This window comes from Pleuronectes platessa, chromosome 5, assembly GCF_947347685.1.
Source record: "Pleuronectes platessa chromosome 5, fPlePla1.1, whole genome shotgun sequence".
Classification (NCBI taxonomy): domain Eukaryota; kingdom Metazoa; phylum Chordata; class Actinopteri; order Pleuronectiformes; family Pleuronectidae; genus Pleuronectes; species Pleuronectes platessa.
The window spans coordinates 25,116,710-25,140,486 of NC_070630.1; the positions used below are offsets into that span (position 1 = coordinate 25,116,710).

At 42.2% G+C, this 23,777-nt stretch overlaps 1 protein-coding gene across 3 annotated transcripts in view; it reads right to left on the reverse strand.

The window, feature by feature from the left end:
- lsamp (limbic system associated membrane protein) overlaps positions 1-20,181 on the reverse strand; it is a 191,615-nt gene extending 171,434 nt beyond the window's left edge. Inside the window, exons 1-2 of one of the 3 annotated variants that reach the window (XM_053423384.1) lie at positions 20,052-20,145; positions 19,694-19,772 (exon numbers count right to left, since the gene is read on the reverse strand). In XM_053423384.1, the coding sequence (XP_053279359.1) occupies positions 19,694-19,749 (56 nt within the window). In that variant the 5' untranslated portion in view covers positions 19,750-19,772; positions 20,052-20,145. Of the gene's footprint in view, positions 1-19,693 lie in introns of all 3 variants that reach the window. The other 2 variants (XM_053423383.1, XM_053423382.1) reach the window with 2 other exon arrangements.
- Between the last annotated feature and the right edge of the window lie 3,596 nt (positions 20,182-23,777).

Below are 23,777 nucleotides of genomic sequence, written 5' to 3' on the forward strand. Positions count from 1 at the left end.
CCTGTCTATCTGTCTGTCTGTCTGTCTGTCTAAGAACCTGGCCTCCATCATTTAATCTGTTTAAGTTCCTTCACTGAATCAGCCTGCCTGTGTGTCTGCACTTGGGTCCTTCCTGCCGGTTTTCCAACCACTAACACCTACTGTATGCTGTAATTTGGATGGATTTATAGTCTGCAACACACAATTTTACACTTGCATCCTTGTGTGTGTGTGTGTGTGTGTGTGTGTGCAAAAGCGCTTACATGTGCACCCACGTATGCTTAAAAGACACGTGCACTGCAGCATGCAGGAAATTGTGTAGTGAAGGCAAAAGCAGATCCACTAATCCACTGTGTAGCACACTCAGAAAAAAAGTGCACACACCCACCATTAAATACCTGAAATCTGCTACATGCTTTACAATCTCTCCATCTGAGCAACGACGGTCACAGTCTGAAATGTTGCATTTCCAGTGAGAAATATCGCTGCGCAAATACAGTACATATGATGCGCGCTGTGGATAGAGATTAATCAGATTAGGGGGACTGTCATAGGGGCCAGTGCATCTGTTACTAAGCTTGGCCTGCAGGCACGCACTGATCCCACAGTAGAACATACATAAGTAGGTTTTGTCTGCAACCTGCCAGCTCTACAATCAAAGTGAAGAGGAGCAATCATCCGCATGAATGTGCCCTCTTATCGAGTTCTTTTTAAAGGACCAAAATAAGAGATGATGCAAGGAATGCTTGCATAATAGCTTTGTTTTATGTAAGATGGATTCAGGCGTATTGCTGCCAGAGAACTAATCAGGAAAAAAGGGGCCTGCGTGATTTTATTATTTCACGGCTGAATGTGGAAAAAACAACTCCGCAAGTACAACAACCTACGTGCAAAATATGTCAAAGAAGGATACAAGAGAAGAATAAAAGCAAACTGCCAACACCATTCTGTGGCAGGTGGATGTCATGATGGCTGTCACAAGCAATCTGTCTCAGTTTTACAGGATGAACAGATAATCACAGCTTTTTCTTTACGATCCAGGTTCCTCTGCAGGTGAATCTAGGACACTCCCTGGTGTCCCCACCATGCATTTCCTGTCAATGAGCACATCTGCAAAGAGGGCAAACAGCGGGCCTCCAGCTGTGTTTGCTGCATGCTGCATATGTTCACATTGAGTGAGGGCTAAAGGAATCCCCAACCTCAACAATATGACTGAACTAAGTGTATGCAGTGCCTAGCTGAGGGGTCGTAATTGGCAGGCTCCCATGATGCTCAGCGGTAGAGCATTGGAGGCTGTAACTCCTCCGTGCCTCAGATGTGGCTTCGCCTTACAATTTATTATTATCTTGGCCTTCTCTCCAAATCCTGGCTTTCCTGGGTGGGCGAGCTAGCGTGCCTTGCCGAGGCTCAGATGAGGAGGTGAAACACAGTGGTATGCCGTGTGAGCGTTCACAAACATAATGATGCGAGCGTACACATATGGAAACAACTGAGTCATTTGCAAACACGCTCGCGCTCGGTTCTTCTCCCAGCCCTGTCCTTGAGCGGTGGATACAGGAGTTTTACAAAACCAGTCAATTAAGGAAAAGCACTGGCTTCCTCTGGAGGAAACCGCAAGGAGAACAAATGGAGAAAAAGCTGAGAAACAAGAGGAGGAGGGGTAACAGAACATCTAATGCATGCAGGATGATGGTGGGGATGATATGGAGAGACCAGTACCATTCTTGTTAAAAGCTCAGCAAATTGTCATATCACATATGACAAAAATGTTGAGTGTCATTGACAAATATAGCCTAATTATCTTCACTTAGAGACAAATGGATAAGTTCCATAAGTTGTCTCGGGAGCAGGAGGTGCTTACACTGGGTTTCATGGGAGCAGGAGGCACAGAAACATCAAGCCAGAGAAAGAAGGAGACCCGTTGACTGGAGCCGCCTGCGAGGTGAAGTCTGAGAGAGCCTTAGACAGAAGTGAGAAAAGTAGCACAAATGGCAGCTTCCACATGTGGAAAAATGCATAGCCTGGAGCCCACTGACATTTCCACCCACTCAGTGATCAATCTCTTTCTTCTCTCCCTCTCTCTCCCCCTCCCCGGTGATGTCTCTCCCCGCTCTGCCTCTCATCCGTCTCTCTTTGCCAAATCATATGAGGCTGATTTCCTTTCAAGTGCCAGCTTGTGTGTCACAGACAAAACTGGCATCATGTCTCTTTGTTTTCTGTAATGAGGTGGGGAAAAAAGGTTAAGTGTGTACATTTTTTTTTTTTTTAAACCCTTGTGTCTCTCGCATTCCCCCACCGGCAACCGAACCAACGCACCTGGCGGGTCTTGGCAATAAGAGAACCAGGGATTGGGCACCTGCTGCATGAAATGACTCTGCTCACATGTTAGCCTTCCTCTCGCTGATTGAATTTTCACTTATGTTTTACCGTTGCTGACAGTTACATGTACGCTTTAAACCACAGAATGTTACATCCTACGTAGAGTTGAATTCTAATTAATTACTAGACATTCCCACACTGCAACTTTTCAATGCGGAAAACTCGCAAACACACACTTCACAGCAAGAAAAACATATTCAAGCCTTAACATGGAATGTACAAAGGGACTCACAGGAACATCAGCTTTGAAAACGCAGAGCCCAGTTGCACAGTCAATGGAACCATCAAAGAAACCAGCCATGCACTCGGAAACACGTCCCTCAGGTTCTGCCTCTTTTGTCTCGGCTGTGATACCGTGTCTTGTTTCTTGTATCCTGTGATCTCTCCCTCTCTTTCTCCTCACAGCATACAAACACAACATTTATCACTCCGCCTCTGCACTCTATATGCTGCATTAACCAGCTCTGAGTCAGATACAAGTCAGCCGGGATTAAGCTGTACATCAAGCACCATGGCGAGCTGCTTTTAGATTTGAGGAATCAATAGAATCGCCCAAGACAGAGGAGTTTGCTAAAAATATTTTTTTTTTTTTCTTTCAAAAAGTATAGATGAGAAAGTTCTTCAGTTGTGCCATGCTCTCATACTAAATTAACTCTCTGCTGGTGTAATGTAGTCTCGCTGTCAATAAAGTACTGTGGAGGCACAGTGTGAAGCGTTCGGCTTCTCTCATGGTGCAGCTCTCACATCAACATAACAACGGACTTGTGACATAGTGAATGGGTTCACAGACTCTTTGTTTTATAATTAAATGACGTCTACTGAGCTTGACATCACTGAGCCTTTCATTTGGTTTTTCTATGCAGAGCTGACACAATCTGACCAAACAGTCACAGATTACTGAATTAAGTGTCAGCAGATGAGACATTTCAGACATATCCTGTTGTTCCTACGAGGCAGAGCCTCTAGGCTCTAAGGCTACACAGTTATTACAGTATCGAAGTGTTCCTCTCTTTTTTGGATTCGTACATACACAAAGTTTGCACAATAGTGCTGACTTGTAGCTCTTCAATGGCTCAGCATGTGAAATGTACAGAAGCCGAGGCAATTACAGTCTGTGCTACTTCTCCAATATTGATCTGAATCTATTCTGGAATAGAGGTAGACCAGGACGAGGAAAACTGCATTAATGTTCATCTAAATGCACATAGAAAAAACAATACAGTTTATATTTTTGGTTAGCACCGTTGCCTCAAATCAAGAAGGTTCTCGGTTTGGAGCCTGGTTTGGCTTGGGTCTTTCTGTGCAGAGTTTGCATGTTAACCTACAGTTTTCTATACAGCCTTTTTCAGACATGAATGTTTTACACAATGTGGTATGGACTTAGTTCAGAGTTTGCCACTCAGACACATTTTCAACAATACAGAAATGTCAGGTGAGGGTTGGCGTAGCATGCAAGAGGCATGAAGTAAGGTAGTAATTCCACTGTGGAGATCACATTTATCTGTACAGCACATCGACACCGGCCTCAGCCCTGATATTTAAAAGCTCTTGAATCTTGTTGTCTTTCCAAGTTCACATCTACTACATGTGTGCCACATCTTTTGTTAATTAGAGATGAGAGGGATATTTGCATCCTGATTTTCATTAATTTTTCAGAAATGTCATCAATATGCCCAGTGGCTCATGATGAATCCCCCAGATTAACTCTTGCTGTGTTCTCACAGGGACATTATCAGAACATTTTAACAATAGGGAGCTAACATGAGAAACTACCGGGGAAGGTCCACAGCAACTGACGGGGACATTTGCGTTCACTTATGCACCTCAGTATACTGTATGTCTGAAAGAAGCTGATGTTGGCTCTGCAGTTCGCCGGCGACCTGTGCGGGATGCACCCTGCCTCCAAACAAACATCAGCCAACCTTGTTAGTGTGCGCTCTCCTCACACCTTCAACTATCAGGTTCTCAGATCTTCCCGAGCAGTTGGTGGGACATTTCATTGTTAGTGACTACATTTACACGCAATGGATCCACTTTGGATTTGTCTCTGTGTTTGCTTCTGCTTTGATGCTCAGCTGGATCCTAAACTCAACCATTATGTGATTAATGGTGGCAAGTAATGTTTTGGGCACGCCTGAGTGAAAAAAAAAGAAGATGTAAGTACGACAGAGTCAATCAAAAGTGACATTAATGACAGCATCAAAAGGCAAAGCTCATTACCATAATTAAACGTGATTATTCTCTTGAATGATATAGTCTCCGCCCCACACTGCATGCACATCATCAATATTTCCATCATCGTCTAACCCACTGCTTTTGTCATCATCACAGCTCTGACCTCCCAGAATAACACGAGAACAGAAGGAATTGTGGGTTGACCTATCTGGGAAGACACAGTATAGGAACTTCAGTGACTCGTGGGTTGCATCTCCCACTTTTCATCAATCAAAGTCTCTCTTTGTGATACCACGGTGTGACATAATTCTGGAAAGTCTCAGGTTTCCACATCCCGAGTCTCTTCAGAATGTGTCGAAGAAATGACACAGATATGGTGCAGCGGGCCATAACTGCGACTGCAAGTCTAGAACAAAGAGCAAAGAAAGACTACCCAGAGGGAAGGCACTCACAAAGAGAGTATAACGCATGAAGCTGGTGTAAATGTATCCTTAGCTTGGTTCTGTTAAAACTCATAGAAAGAAGAAGGTTTTCTGGCCAAAAACGAGTGAACTGTGGCAGAAAGTGAAGCTAAATGATGCGAAAAGTAATTTGAGACCATAAAGGGAAGGACAATTCCTGAAACTCTTGGGCGAATTCCGGTATTAAAAATGAGAGGAAGTTCCTTTGTCAAATATCCAAAAGCCATTATCTGAGAAGCAAAAGTTTCATGGTGCCTGTTACAAGTCCATGACACATTGGAGGTTCTGTAGGATGCTTACCGAGACACCAGAATAAATCGAGAGAAGAGGAGGGCAGCGGAGTCGAGACGATTACTAACAGGTTTCGAGTACAAGTGAGATGTGCATCAAGCAGAGAGCACAGCAGGATATAACAGGGGCTGGTTTAAAGAGCTGCCTCTCCTCTCAGGAGGCAGAGCTAAGAAGGTTGAACAAACTTGACACACACATAGTTTCTTGACAACAAATGGAGTATCACATCTTAAACCTCAGGGGCAAATTTACCATGAAGGCGCTCCACGGGAGGTCTGCATATAATCTGCATGTTTTAATATCATTCGTGACTCGGCTGCTTGAGTCACGATTGCATATTATTCTTTATCTTATTTCCCCCAAAAAAGTCCCATTTATCATCCATAGTTCACAAATGCAACTTTTTGGCCACTATAGGGGTGATCCAGTGAGTAGAGACTCTGGTGCTCTTACCAGCATCACCTTCAGATAAATGTTATGTCGGCAAAATACCGAAATTTGCCTTCTTTACCACTCAATTTGTACAGTGAGGAAACGTTATACTGATTATACTCAATATACGTTTCCTGTGTGTGCTCTTTGTCAGAAGTTTTGATTGACTGTGGCTCCAAATCTGAATAAGAATAAAAGGGATTTGTGTCTATTAAGACTTGGGCAGTGGATGTCCAACACACACACACACACACACACAAACAAGCATCCCCATGACTTCAGAGGACAAAACATTGACTTACATTGATTTCGTGGAGACTACTTAACCTTCACCATAGTAACAACTTAGAACTTAAATCCAAAATTTGGAATGATGGATGGGGGAATGGGCCATTGAAGTGGCATGGCCACAGTAAGCATTTTCACCAACAAAATAATATGGTCTAAAAAAAAATTGTGTCCGCAAACCCTGCGTATCTGCCAATTAGGGTTGGACCACTGTAGCAGTTTTTTTTTTAAAACCCCAGTAACACATAATTATTGGGCTGTTTTTTTAATAATGCACTGGTCTCCGCAGTTCCTGCCTATTTTCACCGGAGGAGGTGCATGTGCGAACGTAAGTCTCCGAGTGATATGCTTCCTGGTTTCTTCACTTTGTCCACCTGGCCTCATAGTATAGTGTCCGTAGAAGTCAAGGAGAAGTCGATGTGTGAGGGGTTGGTGTTGCTTCTAAAACACGAGAGACGCAAACGTGAAAAAGTACAGGCAACCGATAAAGATGTCTAGAGAGTTTGCATAGAGTTTTTAATATGTCGCTTCCTGCCTCTGTCTGCTGCACCAGGCAGCTCCACCTCTCGCCTAATAATGCAGAGGAATTGTTGGTGTCTGTGCAGAAAAATCATCCATCTCTCCAAGGGACTCTGTATTTGTATTTTTGCCACCTGTTCCGAGTCTTTGGGTACAATGTTGACTTCAGGCATACCACATTGCCTTACTTCCTTCAGCATTTGTGAGACAAAGCAATAAGATGCAAATGACGGCCAATTTCTGCATTTTAGAGGCAATTGCAGTTAACCAAATTGGAAACGTACAACTTTAATGAACTTTTCAGGCAGACGGAAGCTTAATTTGCACATAAAAAGGACAGGGCATGTGAAAAAATTAGTTTGAAGATGAGAAATATTCTTCGGGCAACGGCATATGCAGTCACTGATTAAAACAACTAAAATGAAATTGATCCCATTAAGTAGCAGGATAATATATGAGGTATTGTAATGATGGAAAAACTTGATGTTGAAAAAGCATGCTAATACATTTGGAGTAGATTTCTCTGCATTAAATGGCGTTTTTATTGCTGGGTAAACTCATAAATATCTGTGCTGAAGGCTTTCAAATTATGAGGCAAATATACAGTGTGAGGTGAAAAGGCCAGGTCCATAGAGGAAGTGAGTTATTGTAGTCCGGCTTGCTGATTTGGAGCTGCAGCTCTGGATGTGATCAACAGCTCATGGAGTCAATCAACTTATTTCAAGACCTTTAAAGACAAATTTCCACAAATTTGTGTCAAACATCACACTGTGCCATCACAACTAACACATCCTATTAAGGGATAAACATGGGTGTTTCTTTGTGCCTCTGTCTGCGTAAACAAGATATAATGTTGCACACTGATTTCTCTTAAGAAATAGATTCACATCTCAAGGAGACAACTAGTTATTATAAAGGATTTAATAAATAAATAATCCATGTGTCCCTGAATTCTCACTGAGGTGGTTTTGAGAGGTTTAAGATTAGCATCGTACCTGACGTAAGCCCATCACAACATAGTCTCCATTTATATCGGATTTCCATCAAGAAATCAAATGCAAAAACTCCAGCACATGGCAGAGAAATAAAGACCTTTTTAGTTTTATTCATTCTGTACACAATCAATGGGTTTGACGACATGCTAAAAGCTAATCCAGTATAAGTTTAATGGTGCCAATTTGCCAAGATATAAACACACTGATAGCAACAGATCCATCCGTCATTATCCACATCACTTTCCCTTTTGAGGTTTGCAGGGGGGAGCTGGAGCCAGACCCAGGTGTGGTTGGGTTAGTGGCCTGGTACACCCTGGACAGGTCACCAGTGTATATGGCAACACAATACTTACTTCTAAAAAGTTGACACATGAACTGAATAAAATTAAGAATAAATAATAAGAATTAAGAAAAAAATAATGATAGGAATTACAAAATCTAGCATTAGTAACTTTGAACATTTAAATCGGGAGGAAGGGGCAATAGTGTCCGACATTAAAAAAACATGGTCCGGACCAAGATGTTAAATGGCCCCATAAGTGAGCCTTCACATTCATGTTGGTTTAAAAACTACTGGTTTGTAAAGTTACAACCAAAGAGTGAACTTATATTGAAAAAAAAACAAAAAAACTCACAGAATAGAAAAAGATGAAATGGATCTATTTCATTTCGCAGAAACTCCATTATGAAAATACATACTATAGTAGTACTGCCAACCATCACTTTATTCTAAGGGTTTTATTTACTTCCTTCTGCCACATGCTGACGAATGCCGCCCCCCCCCCTGTCCGCAGGTGATGAGAAAGCCTTTGAACACAAACAGACTTTTAAATGTGAGTGCACCTCAGTACTTTAGCTAAGGTGGTTTAAGTGCTGAGCATCAGGTAATAATGAATGAGTCAAGCCTGCACCTTCCTCCTGGGTCCGCCCGAGCTCTCCATAAAGCCTCTGGTGGCAGTTGACAAAAAGGTTTTGTCGACGGTCGATGGTAAATTGAGAAAAAAAAAGGTTGAGGAAGGTTTATGATTGCGGGGGACCAGCGGTAATCAATACCTGAACCACGCACTGGGGGGGGCTGATTTAATTGGAGGTAATCTTATTAACACACAGAGCCAAGAGTGGGATTCCAGTAATTGAAAACAATTTTGTTCCATTGGGTTGATAATTAAATTGAATTGAATGGGAATAATTAATGGCCAATGAGACTTGCAATGCCGGATTTCTGTTCTTGTTTTCTGCTTGCTAATGCAAAAGATGAAAAGCTAAATGTAATGACACCATGCTGTCTAAACTACAGGGATTTGAGCTAAACTTTAAAACTGACACATTGATGCTGTACAAATTCCAAGGGAACGCAGAACAAGTAGGCCACAGAGTCATCCCTATTTCCTCAAATGCCAAATGCTCAAGAGGGAAACTCTAATTAATCTGCTACACCTTAGCACTTTGGCCTTTTCATATCCTTGTCTTTTGAAATAGAAAGTAGAACTCAGGAGTATAACGCAGATAAAAAAAACAAGTTGAAGATAAGGCCATTTTCTCAGGTGTGTGCATCTCTTCACTGGTGTTAGTGGCCGTGCAGAAAATGTAACCCGGGCTTGCAAAGCCACATTCTCGTTTGTGAACAGATCTTCAACCTCTCAGTTGAGTTTCCATATTCAAAGGATTTCAGCAAAGGTCATAGACCAAAGTGCCTCAGGACATACAGATGGACGACATGAAAGCTCCCAAAAAGTGAAGCCAAAGCGTCTCTGGTGGCATCTCTGGTAGAACCTCTTGTGGCTGCCTGCAGTAATGGTATTGAACCCCACCTTCTCCGTGGTAGTGGGTATTACATGGACCAAACAAAAAATTGAAAATTCACATATTTATTCCCCTCAAAGATGTTTTCTGTCATCTTAGGCAGTTCAAATACAACAGGTTTTTCCGGTAAGTTTAGTTTTAATTAGTTAGTTAAAAGTTCTGAAACCTCATATTGAAAGATAAGACTGACTGGGGATTTGTCCTTGATGCGATGGCCCGATCCCCTGATCTCTAATGTGCAGACTCTGACTCCAAACGCTGTGATTGGTGCAAGATGGCAGATTTCATATAGAGGATTTTCTGGCTTCATTTTCTGGATAGTTGGAGGAGGTACAGATGAGTCGTCAACAAAAGCAATGAAACAAACACTGCAGTGCAAGTGCAGATTGTTTGCTTTTTCTATTTTAAATAACATATCCAGTTGGATTGATGTGGTCACGATAGCTGATATCAGTCGTCTTCACCTCAGACATTGCAAACTTGGCTATAAATGGAAAAGCTTCATTGGTGCTTGTCCTTCATTTATGGTGTCAATCAACCAGTTTTAGAAATCGTTGACTTGAATTGAGATGGGAAAATTTCCAAATTGCAAGTCAAAAATTTGTACTGAGGCACCTACTTTTGGTGAGGTTTCAAACTCAGGAAGTCAGAAGATTCAACAGCTTCAAATACCACCCCATCTACTTTTTGCTTAATTTGAATAACAGCCTCATATGCTTTATTCTTATGGAATTCCATCATCAATGCTTTTGAATATGTCTTCCTTGAGATAATAAACACCTCAGGATCACAGCAAATTTGTCATATCCTGGTGATGAGTAACAATGGGAGATTTCTCAGTTTTGAGTCATCAACATTGATAGTCAAATGACTTTAATCATCAATATTGCAAGGCGCATTGGGCATTTCGAAAAATTTGAAAATAACCATGTCAAGTTAATTATCTCATAGTCACAGAAAAGCTATCTACAATGTATTTTTATGATTTGTGTAACTTGCTCATTCATTCCTCACTCATTACTTCTGAACCACACACATTTCAATGGAAGCATTATACCGTATGATTGGCTGTGATAACATGTAGCTGTCTAACCCTTTAGCTGTGTGAGTGGTTACACACTATCCACTGGATAAACTGCAGCCAAACAAATATGGTGCACAACACTGATTTCTTTCTGCACTACTGGCGAGGCTGTACACTGGACTCCACTTGACTGACATGATGGCAGTGCCTTATCGTTCATTTCCAGGCTTTGCTGTATTGTTGAATAATTGAGGATCTCTTTGTAGCTTATTGTCATTGATTACAAATAATTGCTTAAGGCAAAGCAAATAACAGTGTTTTTAGGAATGGTAAGAGAGGAAATACAGTGTTGTGTTTGTCTCATGGCAGTGCTGTGTATATATCAACAGCTTGAGTAGAGCAAACACAGAAGATCAGCATCAGTATCTGAGCTGACCATGCTGGGCAGTTAATATATGAGGGTAAACCATCACCGCCGGTAGAACCTCCAGAGGAAATATCACTTTGCATATTGATGGAAATATATATTCTAAGAATCACAATGCAGTTTGTATTCACAATAAAACAATTTATATTAATACATATCAAATAAAATATAAAACATTATGAAATTAAACATGTTTCTCTTAAGTATATGAGGCACCAGCTACATTTTCAACTAAATTTAACAGTAGATAGTATTTATAAATTACATTTTGCTCAGATCAATGCTGCAGAGAACAAGCATCATAGATCAGTGTCTCATGTTGTGTTTTGGCCGCAGGGACTTCACATTCAGAAATAATTATGGGGTTCAAAATGAACCCTTTAAGTACAGTCATTGAGGTGGGCATGTAAGCAGTAGTGGTATCTGGTGACACTGCAGTTTTACCAAATAAGCACCTTCATCCACTAATGTAGGATACACTTATGTCAAATTTAAACAAAAATTATACTTCACTGCACAGCTGTGAAACCACATAAACCATCCTAGCATGGTGCCATCCTGCTCACTATGTGTCCGGAGGTCTTTGAAATTATTTCCTTTTTGCTGATCTTGGAAGAAATGGTAGGTAAACAATGAGTGTGCTCATCCAAGATCATACTTAATAAAGTCCCCATATCTGCTTTAAAGTCATGTGGATTAAGGCAGCTGGGATGCAGGTCATAACAGCTCAAATCCACGTGGCACTGCTTTAAATAGAATTCATCCTAACGGACTGAGAGATTTGAACTTATTTAACCTGTTTCGACAGATTCAGCTAAACAGAGCTTAACCTGGAGCTCATTCACTGGTTCATTGTATTTTTTATTCATTTGTCTAATTTCATGTCAAAGGTGAAAGTGGGGGAGCTTGAGATGTGAAATAAATGAAATTAAATCAATTACTGCTTTGTTCCCTTACAATTTACAGAAAAGCCAAATTGCTGGCTGGTTAATGGCAGTCAAGACGGAAAGTGCTTTTGCTTTTTAAGCAGTAGGGCAATTAATCATGATGTTACAGGAGTAATGATACAGTACTTCTTAGAGATGAAAGCTCCATTACAAAGACAAAGCCTGAAAAGGAGATCATGGACTTAACATAGCCAAAAAGTGGTGGAGAACAGGAGTATGTTTTTTCTGGAGAAATTTACAAATTAAAATGATGCAGTGCAGTGTTTTCAACATCTAAATCATATTATATGAATTACATCACTGTTAACCCCTTCACTTCTCCTCAAATAACTGTCACTACCAATATTAAACTGCACATTAGGATGGATCACATTAAGAAATCTATAGCCTGTGGTGAATACATATACAAATAATGCTGCTGCTTGTTAAAAGTGTCAAAATGTACAGGCTCTTTCACATCATTGCAGAGGAAATACATTGACATTAGCAGGATCTCAGGTGCTGTGACAGTTGACAGGAACTTTTCACCACTAAACCAACAATGCAGAATACAAGGAGGCCATTGCCATTAGATGTGAGTGACTCGGTGTGGAGCATAGGCTCCTTGATTTTGGCCAAAATCACAATCATGATTATTTTGGTCAATATTGCAACTACGATTATTTAACATGTTTGTCAACATCAAACATTTATGAAGCTTAAAGAAGATTAAATGTTGGTGTATATTAACTGAATAGAGTTTCTACACTGCTTGAGTGAGGAGGGAAGAACTGTTCTCCTGTCTGCAGGAATGTGTGTAGCAGGTGAACTGCATGCACGGAAATTGTTGGACTTTAAAAAAATGTGTTTAAATATGTGACTCATAGACTCTAGAATGAATCAAACAAACACAACGTGGACTTAAAGTCCTGTATAGCTCCTATTTAATTCGGATTGACATTTGTGTGTATTGTGTGTTAACATATAAAGGGAGTGCAGGTCAGCGGGGGAGGGAGGTGGAAGGACATGCGACAGGGTAATAGGGCCCCGTACAAGGATACCACACCTATAATGGTCGCTGACAAAATCCTGGAGTAGAGATGGCAATAATTCTGCAGCGCGGGTCACTGTAGTGCTCTGCCATTTATTTTTGTACATAGGCTGACTTTTATCCGAGGAAATACAGTCGTTAAAGCAGACGCCCCACATTGCAGCAGATCCGCAGCGCAGTCGAGCATCATGAGGCGAGACAAAGCTAAAGCCTCACTGCAAAAACGAAACACAGAATAATAATCGTTTTATGTCAATTACTTTGTTCCCATAAATGTTGGAAGCCATAATCGTAATTGAACTTCAATTCATGGCCCAGCCCGAATGAAGCATGGGCATATATTCAGTCTGATGGGTAAGGTCGTGAGACAAATGTTAACGGCAGGTCCTGCAGTTTGACTTGAGGATAATCACCAGTGACGGGTCAGGTCCGGTACAGAGCTTTGCTAGTACAGGTTTGAAAAAATGGACCCATGCAGGGTCCATTTTTGAAATTTTGAAACTCACCCTATGTGTCTGTAAAACATATATTTTCATTTCTTACTGTATCTATAAAAGGGACATTTTAGGGGTTTTCTTAGAGCAACAATAATACACCTCCATTTTACTTCTACCTCCATCTCCTATAGCTAGCCAGAGGCTGTGAGAAATTGCTACGTCGATTAAATATGCACTTAGAGCCAGTCTTGCCAGTCCAACAAAGGCCATAGGTAGAGAGGGAAATGGAGTGGAGTGGCTTTTAGGAGGAAAGCACTTCTTTAATATTCAGCTGTGACAAAACATTCCGGTTCTGCGCCTCCCTGGTTGAGCTATTCACAAAAGCACATTGAAGGCACATAATAAAGAGCTCAGAGTGTCCTGGTATGTTTTCTGAGAATGAACCAGTCAACATCAAACCACAGGCTGGAAGCCTGTCAGGGCTGAGAGGCTGTGAAGAAGCTGCCCAGGCAGCCCACTGAACTGGACTGCAGGCGTCAGAACTCTGTTGGTTTGCCGTGTCAAAAGACATCACTATGTCTCCGCAGGCCATTATTCAGATGCTACTGGCAAAGATGAAAGCCTCTGGAACCTGCAATGACTCCGAGCCGTTCCAAAGGACTTGGCAGACCTGGCAAAAAATCAACCAAAACACACGTCCCCGTGGCCCCGGAGAGCTTTCCCGCCCGCACCTCCCGGCCCAAAATGAGGACAAGACGATAATGACCCGACTGGCAGCCACTCAGCTCTCCCACTGTAGCATCATGAGTGAAAATGAAATTGATTTGAAAATCCTGCGTCGGCCCTGACTGGAACAGAAGGGATTATTGTGCTGATTGTACTAATACTGTGTCCCGGCCTCCCCCTCCTCCCCTCCCTCACACTCTAATTCCACCCATCACACTCGACTCTCCTCGCTACATTTTTGTCTCTCGTTCTTAGTGAGGGCTTTCAATCTTTTACAATATATATATATATATATTTATTTTTTGCTCTGTCCTGGTCTTCTTTTCAATCCCCTTTCATGTAGACTCCACAATCAGGTTAAGTCAGCACAGCGGGACAATTCAATGCCTGAGAGAGAAAGAAAAGAGGAGGGAAGAGAGCGATAAAGAGATAGAGGTACTGAGAGTTGCCAAGGGAGGATTTAGACTGTAAAAATAAATAAAAAAAAGCAGCACTTCAAACTGAATGGCTGTGGAGAGAACTACAGAGACCCCTGGGGGCTGGACATCCCAAATAACGTTGCACTGTTGCCCTCTGCCCGGAAATACAAAAATTGATCTGTTTTCCTCCGCTTTGCTCTGTCCACTTGGAATACAGCCTGGACTGTTCTGTCCCTAATATCAGCTTTCCTCAGCTTTGTACTGTCTGTGGAAACTAATATTTGCACGGCGTCTCCATCATAATTTAATGTGACAGCAGGGCATGTTGTTCACAGGTCAGTTCTATGGAGTATTGGCTAGAAAGAAAGTCATACATCCGTGTACACTTTGAAGTCCATGTCTCAAAGTGCTTGAATTTTTTATCAAACTGATACAAGCTTTCAGCTAAATATAGGCTCGGAGCTTATGCGTGTTGCTGCCGAGCCAGCTGACACCTTAATCCACCTCCCTTTGTGAAAATGAAAACTTTGCTTGAACCTTGGTCATCACAATGTTCCTGTTCTAGTCCATTTAGACACTTGTTCTTTATTTGTCATTCTGCATCTTTCTATCTAACGAAGGTAACCAGCTGGTGGGGCAAGGGTCATCAGTACCAGCACCTATGCCTGGGGGTCCCAAGGTATAAAGGCAAATAAACGGCATGGGATTAAGAATCATATAAAGGTAAATTATGCAAGCAACAATTTAGCTAATACATTAAACTGAACATAAAGGTTGGAACTCAGGAGAGGAAGATTCAAATCAACATCAAGCTATGGAGATCTGATGCTCCTTTAGGTTTATAAAAGAAGAAAAAAAAGAAAAAATACCAGGGTACACAACTATTGACAAAATGATGAGAACTTCATTGAGCATCACCGGCTGTTCTTCAGGGCTGGCACCAAAAAGCACTAGAGTGATTTCAGATGATCCACAGTTAGCCCTATGTCTGATAACAGCTTCTTCTTGATTATTGAATTTGAGGAATGTCCCATTTCCATCAACTGGATAGAGGTTTGACAAATATTAATGCGGGTAAATGAGTTGCACAAAAAAAACATAAAGGTTCTGCAGTCAGTCTCTCTCTCTCTCTCTCTCTCTCTCTCTCTCTCTCACAACCCTTGCAGATACACTTCCAGCACCACACTGCTGATACTACTGACACAATCCTTTTGATTTAGTTTAGTGTTGACTTTAAAAAATGTTGTTTAATGATAACATGCCATGTAACTGCATACAAAGTGTGTCTCCTGCTTTTCTCATGGGCTTTGGCCGATTAGTTTTGTGTCACTTTTCTTTTTCTGCTGTATCTCATTAAACATATATCAAATATGCAAAAAGATGCGTAAATGTGAACAACCAGTGACATCAGCCCAGTTGCTTGACAGCATATTTACCCTGCATGAGCCCAGAAGGCCTAACAGGATGAATCAATCTTTTTATTTGTAACACACTCTCACACGAAAATTACACAATAACTTATTATGGCACCGAATCATGCTCTCCTAAGTGACAGGCGTTCTAAGGAAATAAATGATCTGCTCTCCTCACAGTCGCATATGCTGGGAATGGCAGCTAATTTCCAACATCCAGAGAGTCTTTGTTTCCAGGTTGGAAGACTGCAGTTCTTTGAAGTGTGGCACAGCACAGCACTCTGATGCATCAACCATCAGAGTTCAATAGTTGAGGTTTTAATAATGCAAATGAAAATAACTGAAATCAAAGTTCTCCAGCATCGCAAATTGTATTGAAAGTTGAATTAAACCAACATCATGTCTTATGGAGTGCCTGAGCCTCTAGCAGATTGCTCATACATAATGTGTGTCTGACTGAAATTAAAGAGAAATCCTCGGGTAGGTTTTGACAAATAGCCTCTGGGGCAACACTAAGTGTCAAATCATCTTCTCTGAAAGTAACAAGCCAGGCTCAGTGCACTGTCAAAACACAGATAATTGACCCAGAGGAGAGCAATCACACAGACTGTGTCATTAATGCTTAAACAAGCAATTGTCAATTATGGGGCCTCGGTCTGACACTGCGACCCTGCCCTTAAGGGCACCGCATAGTGTGGGACTCATACAAAAAAGGCAATTAAAAAAAGTATTGTAGTATTGTGACATGAAAAGACCTCAAATAAATGTAGGAAAACTTTATTCTTCCTTTTCTCTGATTTATATTGTGGTGAGAGGAGTTGGATTTCACTTGTTGGCATCATCCTTGTGGGGGGGGGGAAACAAAAACCCAGGCAAATTCACCATGGAGAGGGGCTCTAAGATATGTGGTGTTTTTCATAGAACTACATCTTATAGGTCTCAAACACCACTGCTGGGATACAGGCCTAGATTTAATATGCTGGGTTTTAATGTTCATGTTTTCCACTTCAAGCAGATACAAATGTTCCAAAAAAGTCCCCCCTTCAAAGCTGGAAGCCCGATGGGGACAAACGCAAAGGCCGGATATAATCTTTGAACTCAACACAGAGCAACCAGATCATTAAAACAGTAGGAAGGGTCCAAAGAAACTATATTACTTATATGGTCACTAGAGTTTAATCCTGGAGCCAGGCTGCACAGCGGACCAGCTCTAATTCACTTTCCGATGCAAAAGATGGTGTGAAAATGTTTACATAAGTCCGCCCACAGTGACTCTGTTCAAAACGAGTAATCTCTCTCAGATTAACCCCTTGATGACCTGCTTAGGCACAACAGTCCGAACGATGAGCATGTCTGAATCTAAATGTCACTGAATTTCTACCTCGTGTTACAGAAGAGGAGTCAGTGAAAACCAATTTAGATTCAATGCCACTCCCCGTAGGCGACTACACTTGGTGGAGATATGTCAATATTTGATCTATGTTCACTTTTGATTGAGTCTGGGGGAGAATGAGATTCCGTGAATTACGGAAAAAAACGGGTCATATAGTATATGTGCACACAAATTCAAAACCCTTATTATGAATTCAGGCTGATAGCTGCTTTAAATGAGGTTTTAAAATGCACAACACACGACGGAGGGAATGCATTTAATAGTCTCATGATGTCAAAATAAAGCTTAAATATGCACCTCAGACACCGGGTGACTGTGTGAGCCACAACACTGCTGCAAATCAGAACATTTTAAGCTTAACGAGAAAGACTTAGTTTGCTAGTTTATTCAACATAACACAGTTCTTGGCCCCAAGTATAAATAAAATACATTTCCTTTCTCATTCCAGTGGCAGGGTCTGCGTCTATGTGTCCTGTCACAGCAGTTGTTGGGCCACCCGCTGTTTCTCCATTCCAGCATCTCCCCCCCTGTGCCATGAATGTCACGACTGCAGCCACAGGCTCCAGTGAAGCACAGGCCTTATTACGCCCGCAGGTCACCAATAGCCCCTCAGCATTCACATAGCCCAGCTTATGGAATCCGATACACAGTGTAGCTCGACAAATTACTAGCCGACGGCCTCCTAACCCCGCTCCAAGTTTCAGCCCTCATGTGTCCCCCCCCCCACCTCCAGTTCTCTATTTGTTGGGTGGAAACTGGGTGTAAAAAATGGTTGTTGTTTGTCAACAGAGCCACAGGGATCCGATTTGCCGTTTATCGTCGCATGACTGAGGATAAATAAGACTGATCACTGCCATGCCTGCCAGATATATGAACATCAGGCTAATTATGACCCTCGCTGAGCGATCACCGCGGATAATTGTTCGGCGAGCGTTCATCAGAGATGATGGTAAAATAGTGGACTTAAGTTGCAGGCACGTTCTCGGAAAGGCAAATCCAATTTGACTCTCTCTGAGCGCAAAGCCCGTCGTCACCTTTGAGCAAACTGAACAGACTGAATATAGCAAAGAGGCAGCCAATTGGATTTGTGAAAGTGAAACAAATAGCTGTGACCCCTGGTGAGTTCAACAGTAACAGAGTCAATTGACTAATTGGATCATCAGGTACCTGAATGGATGGCACCTGTTTGCCCGAAGGAATCCATTAAAGGAATGTATTCCTTTTGAGCATGTGTGAGTGTGGGCAGAGTTTGTGTGAATGCCAGTGAGTGTGTGTGTGTGTGCTGAGGGCACATGTGAGGAGGCCCGGTTGTTGTGCGAGCTGTTGGTGTGTGTGTGTGTGTGCAGGCTTTTTCGACAGGCTGTGTTAAAGGTCTATCCCATAATTGTGTTCTATATTCTCACACTCATTAGTCGAGCCCGGGTGGCGGCTCTGTAAATACAGCGTGGAAGTGGGGGGGGGGGGGAGGACAGGCACCGAGTGAGGGGGAGAGAGAAAATCAATGTGATCGAGTGTTCGGTGCAGCCTATTACACCAGTGGACTTCCCCACAGTACTACATCCCATTTGAGAGGTGGAGGGGGGTGGAGGAGTGGGACTGGGGCTTTGGGGGGAGGAGGAGGCAAAGCGGCTTGTTTGAAAAAACAAAAAACAAAAAAAACAACAACCCAATCTTAATCCTCTTGCATTTCTGACCTGCCCCAAACACACGGCTCAGGGTCACGTGGTCGCCGACATCTGCCGTATCACAATACCACAGTTGACAGCTTGCACGACTAGGAGGTGATTAAGTGGGAAGGGGGCTGCAACCACCTGACTTCACATAACAATAGACACAAACTAGACTTTGTTGATTGGAGCTTTATATGCGTACGGCCGCAAACTAATAATAATAATAAAAAAAAAAATCACATTTTGTCCCCTGCAGGCTGCAAACAGCCCAAATGAGTCCTACAATGTTAACCATTACACACAGTTCCCAGTCTCCCCATCATCCTATTATCTGTCTAGTTCTCTTCGGCACTAACCCACAGACATGCACGTGTCTCTCTACACCGTGATCCACTCACTTTGTGAAAAAGGTCCTTGAATTCGTTTTTTAAATTTATAATAACAAGAAATAAGGGAGCCCCCGTGATCACTGCTGCGGTGCTGTGTGCATCCTAGGGGAAGGAATTTAAGTGTTTTTCCTCCACCCATTTAATTCCCCTAAATGCGGGACTTGCGTCATATTTATGCGTAAGGTCACATCAGAATTCATGAAAATATGATTTGAAATTAGAGTTGCAATTAGAACGATACACTTCACGAAAGAGGCGACAGAGCCATTAGGGATAATACAGGGATATTTGTCAGGTCGCAACCAACTCGCATCCTAACACTACACGTCCCTGTTTTCTTCTCTCTAACCTTGTGGAAACTATAAGTTTACCGCGGATAAATCCCCCGCCTGTGATGATCCCCCCTGAGGGACGCAGCTGTCTGCTCCAGGTGACGCTGCCGCTGCTGCGCATCCGGAGGAGGAGAGGAAAGTTTCAAACGAAAAGACTTGTCTTACCTTATGATCGCCGTATCGCCCTGGCGGATGGTGATGTTGTCAGTGGCCCGCTGCATATCCACACTCCGGACGGGGAATCCTGTGGGGATAAGACATAGCAGTCTGAAAAAAGACGCCTGCAATTGCCTCCAACACGATTTGCGTCCGGCTTGCATTTTAAAGCAGAGGAGCGCGCGCGTTTTCGAGAGCTATAGATCCAAGGATTTGGAAGAAAAAGGCAGGGATGGAGGGAGATGAGTAGTTGTCCAGACTTCTCGGGAAACGCAGGGGATGCCCTTAAGTCCAAAGCAGACCCGGATGGACCTGTCGATAAAGGTTTGTAGGGACGGAAACGTGCGGCGTTGTGCGGGGTCCTCACTCTATAGTCCACTGATGCGTAATGCTCTCCGCGTAAAGGGACGGCACAGCAGCCAGCAGCGGAGATGGAGAGAAGCAGGCTTCTGTTCATCCCCACCACCTCCTCCTCTCTCTCTCTCTCTCTCTCTCTCTCTCTCTCTCTCTCTCTCTCTCTCTCTCTCTCTCTCTCTCTCTCTCTCTCTCTCTCTCTCTCTCTCTCTCTCTCTCTCTCTCTCTCTCTCTCTCTCTCTCTCTCTCTCTCTCTCTCTCTCTCAGAGTATCCAGCAGTGTGATGCTCCCTTCATTGGTTGTCAGGACAACAGCACCACCTGAGGTCCCTTTTGGTGAGACACAACGGAGAGCGGACTGAGTAACAGAGAGACTGCGGGGTGAAGCTGGCAGGATGATACTTTCATTAAAGAAGAACATAAAAGAAAAAAAAAAGTCTTATATATTTAGACTCAAGCACCAAAAGATGGCAAATTGGCCCTTGAGAAAATGACAGTCCAGTTTCCGACAGTATGAGTCTTCAAACTAACCATATACAGGCTGTCTCACTTCAAGCATTTTCCTGCTAAGCACATTTACATGAGACCATGGAGTGGATGAGACTTTCTGTCCTTATGATTATGTGTGAACACAAGTTCAATGTGCTGCCTGGTGAAATCTGTCATTGAAATAGTGAACAGCATTGATTTGAATTAATGTCAATGGGATTTTATGATTTCCATATCGAGACCACAATCAATTAGAATATCCTGTGACATTTACAAAACACAATACACATGACAAACTGTATTCCAGTCCTGCTCATTTTGACCAGCTTTGTACAACTGAACGTATTAAATAGGAAAAGAAGGATGAGGACAACAACTCTAAGAGCGCACACACTTGACCATGAACAGGGCAAACTCAGCTGTGAATAGCTTAACCAATAGTAATCACCTCTTGTGTAGACTGCCATGCCTGCTATGGGGCTGGATCTTGGTAGGTAATTACATCCACTTTCAGTCTGGGCGAGGACACGAGTTTTGAAGGTGTGCAGCCTCCAATTCAACAGAAATACAAATGCAGAACGAGCATCTCATTTCACCACTTGCCAATCAGGCACAGGCTTAATATGCCATGATCTAATGCTCCTTCTGCGATGTGCTTAATGAACTGCAGAGTAACAATTTAGGCAGCGCATTTAGCATTTTATTTGGTTCAGAAACTACAGTAATGCTAATGTGAATTATTGTCAGTGTTTGCGCGGTTTGGTTTTGTCTCTGGGGGCATTTAGTGAATAAGTTAGAATCAGTCACAAAAATCTTTATTTCTAGTGCATAAACTCTGCACAGGCACACATGCAAGAATATGGGATATGAATACACTATATGACACGGATGTAAAATGATTACTGTATGAAATGCCAACATATAGCACAGACTTGTGTGATCACTCCCCCTTACCTCTGACCATAATGCAATCGCTGTGGTGCACATACAAGTACATCTGTCCTGAGCACTAACGCAGCCCGACTGAACCGTTGTAAGACTGTGTGTTCTTAAGCCTTTATTTCCAGCATCAGCCGATTTTAAGCACCAGACCAGACGCCAGCCCTACAGCAGCTGCTGCCTACTGTGACATGTAGGCTTTACAGCGAGATCAGAGCAAATGGGAACGCAGGCCTGTGAATGGCTGAAAAGGAATTTCAGTGAGGTAATTGATATCAGCGAGTGCATGGAGGTGCTAATGCTAATGTATTAGTGAAGGAGCGCTGAGATGTTTTCAGAGAGACATGCTTGCAGAGCTGTTCCCGACTTTGCCCTTTATAATCAGTGCCTGTTCCCATTTCTTCAAAGCATCTGGAGGATTTTTTTTTGCTATCCTGGAGATTGCACAGTTTATGAAAGAGCATATGCATTAAGACCACTTAAAAAGGGACTACTGGGCTCTGAAGAGGAGCGGAGGCACTGCTCTGCATACAGATTTATACAGGAACGGCTCTCATGTGGCTTTTAGTTATATCTATAGTTAGGGATTCTCTGAGAGTGTGTGTGTGTGTGTGTGTATAATAGGTAGAGCACGTCCTCGTAGGGCAGGGAAGCCTGAGACACAGCAGTTACAACCAGTTTCTTACAAAAGGCCAGTGATCCCTCGCTCTACCCAACACTGGTTAACACACACAGACACACAAACACACACAGAGAGAGAGAACTGGGAAACAGAGTTCTTATTATCATGCTGGTAGGTTGCTCTTGGCTGGGTGGTGTCATGGTGTTGACAGCAGGATTGGCTGTACTTTTTGCTGTGGCGTCCAAAATATAAACTATAATGTAAAATAGCAATGTTTTATATTACAATATAATACCATGCTATTTATAATTGAATACTATTCTGCAAGTTATTAAATACAACAATGTAAATGTGGTCCATGGTTAGCTTTTAGCATTAAATACTTTTTTATTCCGTGCATTAGAGGTAAAATATCTTTTTTTTATAAGTGTATAGCAGTGGGAATGCATGAGACTGTGAATATAGTGCTAAGATGGGGTATTAATAATTGGGGTGTGCTATTTAAAGTAGCACAGTTTCTGACTAACAAATGATGAAACAACAATGGCATGAGAGGGATTAACTTCTTTGAGGGGGAAAGAAGAACATGATCTATTATTCAAGTCTATGGCTCAACTTAAGAAGTTGATAGCGAGGAACGCTTCAGGAAGCCATTTTTATTGGAATTCACCAGAGACTAATGAAATAATAACTAGATGTAGTGTCTGTGCTTCTTCACGCTTGACGACGGGGCAGCCACACAACATCGTACGTCATGCAGACAGCAGGGTTGGCCCAAACGCTGTATTCAAACCTGCAAATATTTCTGATGCGTGTTAGCGTGACGTGACCTGGTTGTAATTTTTGAGTCAAGGTCTGCATCAATCAACTATAGAGCTACTTTATTAATGCACTTTAGGAAGTGGTCTGTCTCTATCCCCTCCTCAGTAGCCATAATGACACTGAAGAATTCAGAGCCAAAAAAAACCACATACTGTTTGCATGACTCTGAAATCAAAACACAAAATGCTGTGAAATGAAAATCACAAGACACGTAGACCTGTTCTGTTGATTCAGAGATTTGATGATTGTGTTTGCATTTTTCATCAATAACCACTTTGTTTGATTGTTATTGCAGCAATAGTACGGCACAGTTTGGATGCATTGACGGAAGATATTCAAGGACTGGCCCAAATACTCTGGAGGTAGACTGTAAACAACGATATCAAAAGGTGTCATAACACAGACATTTCGGTTTCATTCTTTCTTCCTGTGTCACAGTACAAGAACAGAGTGTGGCAATTATTTACAATGATAATTTTGACACCCTCCCACTGCATGTTATACATCCTTTGATTTACAGTGAACAAGCTTCCCAGTTTCCTGTTGTTTATCTCAAGTCAGTCCTTCCTGAAACAACAATGTGAGAGAAACATCAGTACGTGTCGTGTTTAATGAAGCAGATGCCGCCACACATGGATGAAATGATGATGGCAGCACGGTATTTTATGACCCAATATCGTAACTTGGATTTCATCAGTGTAATCTGGATTAATCGTCACAGTCGTACCTGGATTTCATGATCTGCTGTTTCTTTCTGTCAGAGTTTTGTCATCCAGATATTTACTGTAAGTTATGTATTCAAATTTGAGAATATGCAGTACGCTCATTACCAAACTTCCTTAGACTGTGTTGTCAATTTAAAGCAGGG